This window comes from Dendropsophus ebraccatus, chromosome 1 (assembly GCF_027789765.1).
Source record: "Dendropsophus ebraccatus isolate aDenEbr1 chromosome 1, aDenEbr1.pat, whole genome shotgun sequence".
NCBI classification, from domain to species: Eukaryota; Metazoa; Chordata; class Amphibia; order Anura; family Hylidae; genus Dendropsophus; species Dendropsophus ebraccatus.
In genome coordinates, this window is record NC_091454.1 from 117350521 (window position 1) to 117363576 (window position 13056).

Below are 13056 nucleotides of genomic sequence, written 5' to 3' on the forward strand. Positions count from 1 at the left end.
AGTGTGTTTATTCACACATCAGGCTACCAAAGAAAAAATGCAACGTTGCGGCCTACTGGCCTTTGTCAAGCATACTTATCGACTGCACAGCCATGTCTAAATGGGATGTGTGGCCCATAACTGCAGTTAAATAGCAACACGAACAATGAAGCAATGTGCGTCCCTCTTGCACAAGTAGTCATGCCATAATCAAATCCATACTGTCTCATAGTCTTTGATAGCTAGAACTGTATAAAACTGCTTTTTTTCTGCTAATGTCATGTTTTATGTATTTCACCTAGTACTCTTCAATTCTTCTAAGAATCTTAAAAAGAATCTAAAAATCTTACTAATTTTTAGCCAGTATAAATGGCACTCAGCCACTGAAATTTCTGTAAATGTTCCAAAGTGGCGATCTGGAAAGGATTTGTAAAAATCCAATCTCTCTTGTTCTTTCAGTCATGTGCTTCTTAAAGTGATACTGTATCCACCAACCCACCTCCCCAAACTGCTGGTACCATCCATTTGTCCGGTGCCTTGGTTAGGGTAAAAAAAATATCTTTTAATCTGCAGTAGCCAAGTCAATAAGGTGTGCCTCAGAGTGTCTGTGCCCTAGGCCTGTGACACCTCTACTTTCTTTCTCCTCACCATCTTCATCATTAGCAATGCCCCTGGGCAAGATTTCTCCTATTTATCGCTTGTCTACACAGTGCGTATTCCACGAATTATTGACTTGGCTTTGCAGATTTAAAGATAATTTTATACCCAACCAAGGCACAGGGCACATTTTAAAAGACATGATTGGAAAGGATGGACAGACATCAAACAGATGGTACCAGTGGTTTGGGGGAAGAGTTGGTGGATCCTCTCCAGCAGCCACAGCCCACACAGCTCTGGAAGTCGGGTTGTGACATCACCATTTTATCCAGGAAGTGAAGCCTTGATGCATTAGTAAGTGCAGGGAAAAAAGCACTTTATAAGCATTTCCCTAAGAGTATATTGGTAATTTGTATAACTTTTAGGGGGGGAATTCATTACTTTAATAAAAATTTTCGCTGGACTTCTCCTTTAAATAAATCAGATCTCACAGAAGCATACACTGAATTACAGTGATGGAAAATAGATCAATTATATACCAATGAGAGTACACACTTTTGTATATACAGTTTATGCAACCATAGAAGAACCTTTAAGAGCTATTAGGAAGATGTTTTACAATAAAGATATTCTCATTAATAGGAAGCTGCGTGCTGGGCCCTGAATAATCTTCTTATGTACCATCCTGAGCTTCATGATAGAATTGGAGATGATCAAAATCAGTAAGTAACTATCAGTATTGCTTTTTTGATAAGTGATCTTAACCTTGATCTTTAACTATGCCAACCGTATATCAGGTACCCTGTACACAGAGAAGCGATGCTGTCCATGCTGATGCATTCTTCTTCCAAGGAAGTTTTCCAGGCAACCACCGCTGCATTATCCACTCTGGCTGGACACAATGGTAAATGTGGTTGAATAATTTTTTTCTCTTACAGTAATATCTGTCACAGCTTTTAGTAATAGTTAGTTACAATTGCAATGTCTGACAATACAATCAATTATTTTTGGCAACGCCATCAACAAATCTAAAAACCACCCATAGCAGCAGTGGCATTTACATTTGACATGCAGTGTGACCCTAGTGGGAGTCATTGCTAGGCAGACAGGAATAACTCTCCCACCACTGGGATGACGTTTTCATTCTGCCTGATATAAGGCTTTTCCTTTACCAGCTGCCTCTCTGATCCTTTTCCATGATTGTCTATCAGTAAGTTTAAAAGTCATGGTGGATTAGTGTATTCTATAAAGGCCCTTTTAGATGAGCCGATTAATCAGCAACAAGCGCTCCTAGAAATGATCATTTGGTGGATAATCAGCCAGTGTAAAAGTGACAGCAATCAGCCAGAGAGAAGGAAAATGCCTGCTCATCGGCTAATAGCATCTTCTGGTGCTAGAAAATTAATCGCCATTAGCTGCAAATCTCCCTGCAAACAGATGTGCGGCCGATAGCAATATATTTAAATGGCTGCACAAACGATGAAGTGATTGTTCGTGCTTTTTAAAGGCAGTGTAAACGAGCTCTGATCTTGCTGATCAGCGATTGTTTGCGGTTACAGTTGGCTGAAGAGCGACTCATGTAAAAGGACCCTTAGGGCCCGTTCACACTGAACAAAACAGGTGGAAATTCAGAGCAGAACTCGCACTGGACATGTCAATTTTTTGAGTGGAGAACGGCGGAGCACATTGAGACAGTGAGGCAGCAGAGATTCCGAGTAGAGTCATTCCTCATGGAATTTTTTGCCAGTTTTGCTCAGTGTGAACAGGCCCCTACATAGTACATAAATTTCTATCAATCTCTATTAATACCTAGAGTGTCTGCCTTGGGAATAATAGTTTGGATAAATATAAACTGTGTGATTTGAGCAAAGATTTCCATGCGCAGAAAAAACCTGTAACCATAAAATAAACTATAAAATTTTTAGTCTCAAGTCTCTCCAAACATGTTTGTCACAATTCACTCCATGCTCTTTCTAAACTCTATTTTCCATCTGCATCTAGCACCACCAGTAATAAAAAATCCTCCTTGCTTTCAGAAAGAATAGTGTTAAAACATATCGAAGTTACGTTATTGAATAACAAATGAATTTAGTAACACAATATCCATTTTGCTTGACTGCGCCAATCTCATTATTCTGCGCCCGTTTTTGTTTGTATACGGCCCCATATCGGGCTGTGTAAAAGGACCCTTAGGGAAAACTATCAACAGCAGAGGTTTGCTTAAGTGTGGCGGGAGTGCAGGATCCTTTTTTAGTGTGTATTCAGGAGCGTATTTAAAATGTTATTGAAATGGCAGTCATACTGTCAAAACATTCCAAAATTCTCCATAATTCTTCTCTTTACTTCATACTTTTATTTCCCAGTGGTAATTAGAAAAATGTTATTGGAGAAAGGTGTTCATATCAATGTGCTAGAAATAATGAAGGAACATCTAGATTCTTCAGAAGCAACAGAAAGTTCCTGCAGAGTCCTCTTTCATCTTCTTAATGGAAGGTATGTATAGATTGTAGAGTTTTTGACTGTTAATAATAGACTATTAACTTCTATTTTGCATTTACCATACATACCATGGAGAACCGATTTAATGATTTAAAAATATTCAACTTATTTATTTATTGAGGAAAATAATCTAATATCACATATCAATGAGTGGCAAAAATATGTGAACCTTTGTTTTCTAGTATCATGTATCTTGGGTGTTAGTGCTGAGTGGACGTCACAAAATTATAAAAACTTGCAGTATTCTTGTCCCGGACTGTCTGTCTCTATTTGCATGGGGTGAGAGTGGAGGGAAGAAGGAGGAGTCGCCAACCTTGTTGGAATTGCTGCGACAGCATGCTCATGATATTGTGGATTTGTGATTGACTTTACCAATTTTAGTGTATGAGGGCCAAATCCATGGTGAATGTGCAGCAAAATCTGCAGTCTGAGTGCCTAGGGCAGCATGAGCTGTAAATAGGGCCCTGCCTCCAAACTAGTATAATTATTTCATTTGATAAACCAGATGGATAAAAAGAACACTTTAAAATCTGTGATCATGTATACAGTATATGGCAGTTACCTCTCTACAGATGTCTAACTACCATGTCATATTTTATACAATGCAATTTATAACAAATACTTACTTTTGCATAGCTCCTTTAATTTGGATGTATTGACTGTGACCATGACAAGTCTATTAGGTGCCATGAAAAAGCACAAAAAGGTATCAGGCGTCCAGCTGGAGGCTTTGCGGGTAATGGTGCAAATCATGTGTGATGGTGAGTCGTTGCATGTAATTACCGAGTCTGTGTATATTTGTATATGTGTATGTAAGGATCCTAAAATACTGTATTTTTCAGATGCAACATATGATGTGCCCAATTGTCCTATGAAAGAAGAAGAGAGTTCTTTCTTAAATCTTCCACGTAAAGTAATCAGGAACCAGTGCCTACTTGAAGGAACTCATAAGTTCATTTTGCAAGCACTCAACAAGGTATATGCAGTTACATTTTGCTCCCTGTGCTAACCACAGAGTGAATGCATCATTTTGTTTTTACTTCAGTAAACATAATTTACTTGTTGTTTTTAAATAAACACTATGAGAGTGGTTTATCAAACATTTGCAGATGTGGATGAGTTGTTCATAACAATCTATTATATTTACTTTTTAGAAGCTCTATGGCAAATTAAATATGACAGGTTGACTTGGGCAACTCGTTCACTTATTCATTTATGGTATTTTGATCTACAATGGAAGGACACTAAGTTTAGAGTTGCTGGTAGATAACAAGTGCCTGTAGTTATGCTGAATGTAGTAGTGTTTGAACTTTTATAGGATTCACACATTTGTATGACCATTGGGATGAGGTCTCAGATCTATTTGGTCACTACATAATGATATAGTTAAAACTGCTACTGCCATTAAAGTTAAATGGGTGCCATGAAAAAAAACTTTTGACCTGTCAGAGAGACATACAAAACAGGAAAGAGCAACAGCAACCTGCAAGACTTACTGCACATACTCCTTCTTTTTTTTTTTAAAGTAGGTTCTTAGCAAACTATTTGATCAAAAAGAATGGACCGTCTTGCCACGCCAAGGTGCCCACAGGTTTTTATGTCAGAAAGACATGTCAAAGGTTTGGATCAATCAGGGTCCGAGTGTTCAGACCACGACCAATCAGGAAAACAATTCTGTGTTCTTTTCTGACCTGTTTGGCCCCATAGGCTTGCATTGTGCTGCCTTCCAGGTCAAATAGCACAGAGCTTGGTGAAAACATGCTGTGCACAGACTCCTCACGGCTTGTTCTCCTGATTGGTTGCAGTCTGAACCCTCTGACCCAGACCGATTTAAAGCGACTCTGTACCCACAATCTGACCCCTCCCAAACCACTTGTACCTTCGGATAGCTGCTTTTAATCCAAGATCTGTTCTGCGGTCCGTTTGGCAGGTGATGCAGTTATTGTCCTAAAAAAACAACTGTAAGTTTAAAAGTTGTTTTTTTAGGATAATAACTGCATCACCTGCCAAAAGGGACCGCAGAACAGATCTTGGATTAAAAGCAGCTATCCGGAGGTACAAGTGGTTTGGGGTGGGGGTCAGATTGTGGGTACAGAGTCGTTTTAAAGTTTTTTTTTTGTGATGGGTATTATTAAGGTCAAAATGATTACATAAAGTTTGCGGCACTATTAAGGAGATGCTCTACCTCCCATATAAATAGAATCTGATGCACAATGCCACAAAACCTTTGTATGACTCCTTATAAAATTGGATGCATATGGAGTTACTTAAGTTCTATGTACTTTTATGGTCCCTCAGTTCTAGCAATCTGTGGTTGTCGTAATACCGGGACCCCAACTAATACAATCTTCTGACATGTTTGTGTGACACAAAGGTACATATTCACTTTAGTTAATGAAAGTAACTGATTGATCAACTAATACTCTTTTGCATCAGTTTTTCATTAGCTTTAGTGTGTGTGTATATATATATATATATATATATATATATATATATATATATATATATATATATATATACACACACATGCGTACACACACACACACACATATACACACACAAGAAGTTGTTGTGTCTTTAGGGAAGCAGTGAACCCTGAATAGAATACAGTCCACTATCCCTGCCTACTTGGACAAACTCCCTTAGGTGACGTACCCTACGCTAACTAACTGCAGGGCTGTCACGGAAGGAATAGTCAACAGTCAGGATCAGATACCAGCCAAGCACGGATAAACAGAATCAGGATCCAGGGACATAGTCAGAAGACCAGGCAAACAGTTTAGAAATACAGGATAACAATGTAAGGAAACGCAAGTGATGCAGGTGAGACCAAATAATCACAGGCAGCTATGGGACATTAGCTGCCCATTTAGATTTTCCACCATGCGTCACTCTGTAGCACCATGTTGGCTGTGATCAACCCCATGCCCTGGAGCTCCTGATAGGCTGTCAGGCTGCTGTATCTATCAACCTGGCCAGTTGAGCACTCCACTTAATACTAATTGGATGTCTGGCTGCTGCTTGAGATGGCTGGGTCTCATTGACAGCAGAGTCCTGCCTCCCACAACATACAGGGGTGAAAAATTTTGTGGCAAGTGGAGCGTGGGCAGATAAATTCTTTATTGAAGTAATGTAAATGTGTTTTATTGATTTCAGCACCCACCAATATCTTAACCACTGCACCTTTGTTTTATTGAAAAATGTCATCACTGCAGTCCAGTACAGAAAGGGAGGACTGGAGGGAAAGGCTCAGACAGGTGGCATGCAAGAGGCAACTTAAAGGGGTTGTCCGGCGAAAAAAAATTATTCACAGAATAACACACATTACAAAGTTATACAACTTTGTAATGTATGTTATGTCTGTGAATGGCCCCCTTCCCCGTGTTTCCCCCCACCCACGCTAGACCCGGAAGTGTGGTGCATTATACTCACCGCATGTCGTGTCGTCCACGGTCTCCGATCGTCAGCAGTGACGTCTTCTTCGGGAGCTTGGCGGATCTTCCCGAGTGCCGGCCACCCTCTGCAGCGTCATCCGAAGCTCAGCCGCGATTGGCTGAGCATAACTGTGCTCAGCCAATCGCGGCTGAGCGGCTGATGACGCGGCCACGTCATCAGCTGCTCAGCCGCGATTGGCTGAGCACAGTTATGCTCAGCCAATCGCGGCTGAGCTTCGGATGACGCTGCAGAGGGCGGCCGGCACTCGGGAAGATCCGCCAAGCTCCCGAAGAAGACGTCACTGCTGACGATCGGAGACCGTGGTCGGCACGCGACAGGTAATGTATAGCGCACCACACTTCCGGGTACACGGGTGGGGGTGGTGGGACACGGGGAAGGGGGCCATTCACAGACATAACATACATTACAAAGTTGTATAACTTTGTAATGTGTGTTATTCTGTGAATAATTTTTTTTCGCTGGACAACCCCTTTAAAGCTGTGCAGCCACACAGTGACGTTGAAAGCAGCTGCATTGTGTCAGTGTCCCTATGTGCAACCTGGGGTGTGTTGCAGCACAGCTTTATAAAACACGCCAGTGGTTGAGTTCTCTTAGGCTGCATTCACACGTCTGCACGGCTCTATCATTACAGTGCCATGGAGATTCAAACAGCTTCCCCGCTAGTGGCATGATGTTGGTACATCATTCTGGAAGGGGAAACAGGCATTCACCGTCCGTAGGTCCGCAAAATCTACGGATGTGTGAATGCAGCCTTAGATTTCTTTGAAGGTATCAGTTGAGAATCAAATTAAGTTGAGAACAGTTTGAGTACTGAGAAACCGCTGTATATCTGTAATTTTTTTTAGATTAAAATTCCAATAAAATCAGTTCCACTCTCACTTTACTAGTTTGTCTGTGATTGTATTTAATAATCTCCATTTTTATTGTAACTTTGTATTTACTTTTTGATTTTGCAGTTTATTTCTCATCCAGGAATTCAAGAATGTGGTCTGAAAGTAGTCAGTTCATTGTCAGAATGTTCTGGATCTTTAGAGCTGCTATCAGAACAGGGTGCCTTTGATACTATTTTACATAGTATTCAGGTGTATCCAGGAAATGAAGGTGATGCATGATGTGAATCTGATATCTTTTCTTAACAAAAATATTACTGTAAAATAGGATTATAATAGTTTAGGTTTATGAATTTTCTAATTAAAGGCTAAATTCACTCATACCATATCCGCAGCGGATTTCACACTGCGACTTTGCAGCAAAATCGTTGCGAATACCATCATTGTCAGTTTCAATGTCATTCTACAATCCCGCTGCGAGTATATAAATGCCGTCCCCCTTAACCCCCAGCCGCCGGGAACATGCTGTACCTTGTCCATGCTCCAGCTGCATCTGAGGCTCCCGGAGGTCCTGCCCAGCCAATCAGTGACTGCGGCGGGGACGTGCACTGATTGGGTGAGCAGGACCTACAGGGACCGGGAGCCTCAGATGCAGCCGGAGCTGGATTAGGTAAAGTATGTTCCTGGCGGTGGGGGGGTTAAGGGGGCCGGCATTTATATACTCGCAGCGGGAGGACAGTCCCGCTGCGAGTATAGAATCACATTGAAACTGAACATTGAAGTGATGGTATCCACAGCGGATTTCACTGCGAACTTCCAAGCCTGAAATCTGCTGCGGATACGGTATGTGCGTTTCTACCCTTAGACAATATTTTTGGGTGGTGTTTTTTTATATTGAATGCAATTTGAATTATGGTTTATTTTAAGTTGATATCAAAGTTATTTTTTTCTTGTTTTTCAGAAATTCAATACTTTGGTATCTCTCTCTTGTCCTTTCTAATAACACGAAAGAACCTATGCATTGAAACAATGCACCTGTTATCAACTCACTTGGTTTCCACACTACAATGGTATAAAGATGTTATCCGGATACAAGAAGAGGCAAGTTATATTTCGTCATTTGCAGCATGCCATGCATATTTTGGTTACATTGTAAATTAGTTGGATGGTTTCACATAGTGTAACTAATCACAGCACCTGGTAAAGGTTGAAGGGGTTTGCCCCTTCAGGGTCTGTTCACACTGAGTAAAAGCACTTGGCAATGAGATGTCGCGTGGGCCCCTGCTCTCTGCTCAAAGAATTGACATATCAGTTCTTTAAGTGGAGGTGTGTGCGGCATCCCATTGACACGCTGAGGCAAGCGGTATGTGTGAACATACCCTTATAATAAGATTGTTCTGAGCCAAAATCAGACTCCCCTCCAGGCTGTGCTGTCCTTTTCTGTGGTGTGTCTGTCCATACACATGGTCACATGCTGTTCCATATTGGCCATCTTATTTAAACAATCTCCACAGAACAAGATGACAGAGGCTGGAGGAGAAGAGTGTGATTTTTGCTCTATGGGAAGTGCAGTGAGTACACTTGCTAATACTGTACACTAATCAATTTTACTATAAAGTGGCCAACCCCCTTTAACAGCTCCTTCACAGACGTACCTTTAGATTTCTAAACTTCTGTGTCACGCATTTTTTTTATATATGCTAATGAACAGCAGGTACCCGCAGGGCAGGCAAGATTATCTCAATTGTCCAGCATTTTCATTCCTTTTTAGGGTTGTATTACATTGCCCGATTACTTAATGTAAGTGAACAACGATTTTCCAGATCGACCCGCGCTTACTAAGCCCATATACAGCTCAGTAATCGTTAGTGATGTCCATGCAGCCCTTGCCAAAGTGTAAAATAATAAAGTTAAACATACCTCTTTGCACTTCCTGATCTCCTACTAGCTTTGGCCCACTCCTGGCAGTATCTGAAGTGACAGGCCGCTCAACTAATCACCGGGACAGTGCGGCGGCCAGTGATTGGCTGAGTGGCGTGTTACTTCTGACACTGCCAAAAGTGGGCCAAAGCTAGAAGGATATTGGGGAGCACGGACAGGTATGTACAAGTTTATTTTTTTTCTCTACACACCTAAAGACAATATCAGCCGATAATCATTGTCATTAGCTGATCGTTGTCTTTTTTACATGCAGTGACGACCTGCCAAATAGGCCTGATTCGGCAGATTGTTGCTTGTTTAATAGGGCTCTTACTTCTTGCTTCCTCATCCCACGTTTAATTCACAGCCTATGTGCTGTAAGAATTGCTGGGCACTTAAGATTATCAACCGCCCCTTACCACTACACGGAACATCCTGACAGATTGCCTTTGAATCAGTAGCTGCTACATCTATTTTTGCCTTTTCAGGGATTTTGGACTGCTTTAACACTGATGAAACTGTCACATAGTTTTGCAAAACTTTTAGAACTACAAGATTTTGATGCTGTCCTGTTTTACCAAATCTCTATGTGCTTGGCAAACAAACGGAATCAGAAGGTAATACACTATTATGTATATTTCTTTTGTTGAGAGGTATTCATTTCTGTCAAACAAAATATATGCTTCTGTTAATTATTGGAAATGTGGGCAGTCATGTCTAAACAGATGATGTGTGGCTGATAACATTGAAATGCACATATGATCTAGCAGTCATCTTGCGCAGCCTTGGCTGCTGTGTAATACATTGGGCATTGTATAGGGGATAGGGACAGATTTACAAACACTACTCTTGATAATGATTGCCCCTTGGCCCTGATGAAACTGCTATGGTTGAAATAATCAGTGATTTCACAAATTCTTACTGGAGGGACAACTGACTTATATAGTCTACCATTCTTAGTTGAAGGTTATCTATGTCACTTTGCAGGGAGAATGTTTGTGTATAATGACTTTCATATAGTAACAGAAAGGTGGTAATTTGTGGCTTCAATTTGGTGGTATTTTCTAACAGTATGGTAGTTTTATACAATCACTGGGCTGTAGTAAAATGATGATGTGGCTGTGTTATTATTTCCCCTGCCTTGAGAAAATCCTCCTTATGTCTCTGATGTGAATTTGACCTGCTTATATAGGTTTGTTTTTTATATATAGTATATATTTGTTTCTGTCAGCTGCATTCAAGCCTGTCCATGGTTTAGTTTCAGGTATTATGTTATCGCTGTTTTGCTGAAATGACTTTAGAAGATGATCTAAAGAACAAGTTGCTTGCGAAAGCCTGTGCAGAAAATCGTATGGTCATTGCAGAAACTTTGCTATTGTTAGGAGCAGATGTCAATAAAAAGAGCAAGAATACATCTTTAATTTTTCAGGTACACTGCTGGTTTAAAACTATGCTAAGGTTTGGGGTTTTTTTTGTAAACTTTTGATCAGATTTCCATTTTATCTCCTTGACCCATTTCTTGGTGGTTTTTAATTGTTTTAGACCAGTTGGTTAAACATTAATGTCAGACTTGGACCACCTCACAGAAGTTAGTTCACAGAATTTGATTATGTCTGGCTTTATACTTCTATTTTAATAGGTATGTGAAAAGGGAACCAATGCTAAGCTGGTGGAGCTATTGTTAAATCATGGAGTTCATGAACAAGATTTACGGAAGGCCCTTGAGATCAGCATTAAGAATGGCAACAATGAAATCATAAGCTTGTTGTTAAAAAAACTAGGCTTAGATGTGGCTAATAACAGCATTTGCCTGGGAGGTTTTCATATGGGCAAAATACAACCTGCATGGCTTCACCCCCTGTTCGCAGAAAAACAGAATCTACTTAAAAGTCCTCCACTAGATCGTGATGAAAACAAAGGTATGTTTTCTGCTTCCGTGCTGTTTTTTTTTTTTTTTTTTTTACCAGATAATATTTTTGACATTTACTTTCCAAATATATGTTTAGTGTTTTTATTCATTTGGTGGTACATGTTCCAATTATTCCCCTTTTACCAGAAGTTTCTGACATAACTTGCTACTGTATGCATATACACTCACCGGCCACTTTATTAGGTACACCTGTCCAACTGCACGTTACCACTTAATTTCTAATCAGCCAATCACATGGCAGCAACTCAGTGCATTTAGGCATGTAGACATGGTCAAGACAATCTCCTGCAGTTCAAACCAAGCATCAGTATGGGGAAGAAAGGTGATTTGAGGGCCTTTGAATGTGGCATGGTTGTTGGTGCCAGAAGGGCTGGTCTGAGTATTTCAGAAACTGCTGATCTACTGGGATTTTCACACACAACCATCTCTAGGGTTTACAGAGAATGGTCCGAAAAAGAAAAAACATCCAGTGAACGGCAGTTCTGTGGGCGGAAATGCCTTGTTGATGCAAGAGGTCAGAGGAGAATGGGCAGACTGGTTCGAGCTGATAGAGAGGCAACAGTGACTCAAATAGCCAACAGTTACAACCAAGGTAGGCAGAAGAGCATCTCTGAACGCACAGTACGTCGAACTTTGAGGCAGATGGGCTACAGCAGCAGAAGACCACACCGGGTGCCACTCCTTTCAGCTAAGAACAGGAAACTGAGGCTACAATTTGCACAAGCTCATCGAAATTGGACAGTAGAAGATTGGAAAAACGTTGCCTGGTCGGATGAGTCTCGATTTCTGCTGCGACATTCGGATGGTAGGGTCAGAATTTGGCGTCAACAACATGAAAGCATGGATCCATCCTGCCTTGTATCAACGGTTCAGGCTGGTGGTGGTGGTGTCATGGTGTGGGGAATATTTTCTTGGCACTCTTTGGGCCCCTTGGTACCAATTGAGCATCGTTGCAATGCCACAGCCTACCTGAGTATTGTTGCTGACCATGTCCATCCCTTTATGACCACAATGTACCCAACATCTGATGGCTACTTTCAGCAGGATAATGCACCATGTCATAAAGCTAGAATCATCTCAGACTGGTTTCTTGAACATGACAATGAGTTCACTGTACTCAAATGGCCTCCACAGTCACCAGATCTCAATCCAATAGAGCATCTTTGGGATGTGGTGGAAAGAGGGATTCGCATTATGGATGTGCAGCCGACAAATCTGCGGCAACTGTGTGATGCCATCATGTCAATATGGACCAAAATCTCTGAGGAATGCTTCCAACACCTTGTTGAATCTATGCCATGAAGAATTGAGGCAGTTCTGAAGGTAAAAGGGGGTCCAATCCGTTACTAGCATGGTGTACCTAATAAAGTGGCTGGTGAGTGTATATTAGCCATTGACTTCCCGTTGTAAGCAGCTCATGCAAAATGGACACACTTTTTGGGGGTTTTATAACTACATTATAAAAAAAACACAAATACAATAAACACTTTCATATGATGAAATGCAAATCTTAGTATGTCAAGTATGATCCAGTATAAAGGAAGTGACAAGCTCAACAAAGGGTGTTGACATAAAGACTTTGGTAAATCAACCAATAAACAGGTTCACAATACCCAGAATAACCTTAGTAAACTATGTCATCTTTTGTCTCATTTGTTGGCCTTGTGCGAGTGCTTCCTCTTTAGAAGGACAAAAACAGTGTTTAAATGGCCCTTTCATGCAGGATCTTGTATCTGTGCAAGGACCAGTTCCAAGGAGCCAAACTTTACACATAATGAAAAAAATGAAAGAGAGGGCGGTGGCCGTAGGTTTCCTGTGCTCCTAGTGAGTGCTCTTGCAGTGACA

General features: G+C 40.9%; 1 protein-coding gene across 1 annotated transcript in view; it reads left to right on the forward strand.

Moving 5' to 3' along the window:
* LRRK2 (leucine rich repeat kinase 2) overlaps positions 1-13056 on the forward strand; it is a 150975-nt gene that overhangs the window by 58461 nt on the left and 79458 nt on the right. The window contains exons 11-20 of the mRNA XM_069977268.1: positions 1219-1298; positions 1374-1480; positions 2940-3069; positions 3712-3836; positions 3918-4051; positions 7488-7632; positions 8323-8462; positions 9770-9898; positions 10540-10710; positions 10921-11200. Coding sequence (XP_069833369.1) covers positions 1219-1298; positions 1374-1480; positions 2940-3069; positions 3712-3836; positions 3918-4051; positions 7488-7632; positions 8323-8462; positions 9770-9898; positions 10540-10710; positions 10921-11200 — 1441 coding nt within the window. The remainder of the gene's footprint in view (positions 1-1218; positions 1299-1373; positions 1481-2939; positions 3070-3711; positions 3837-3917; positions 4052-7487; positions 7633-8322; positions 8463-9769; positions 9899-10539; positions 10711-10920; positions 11201-13056) is intronic.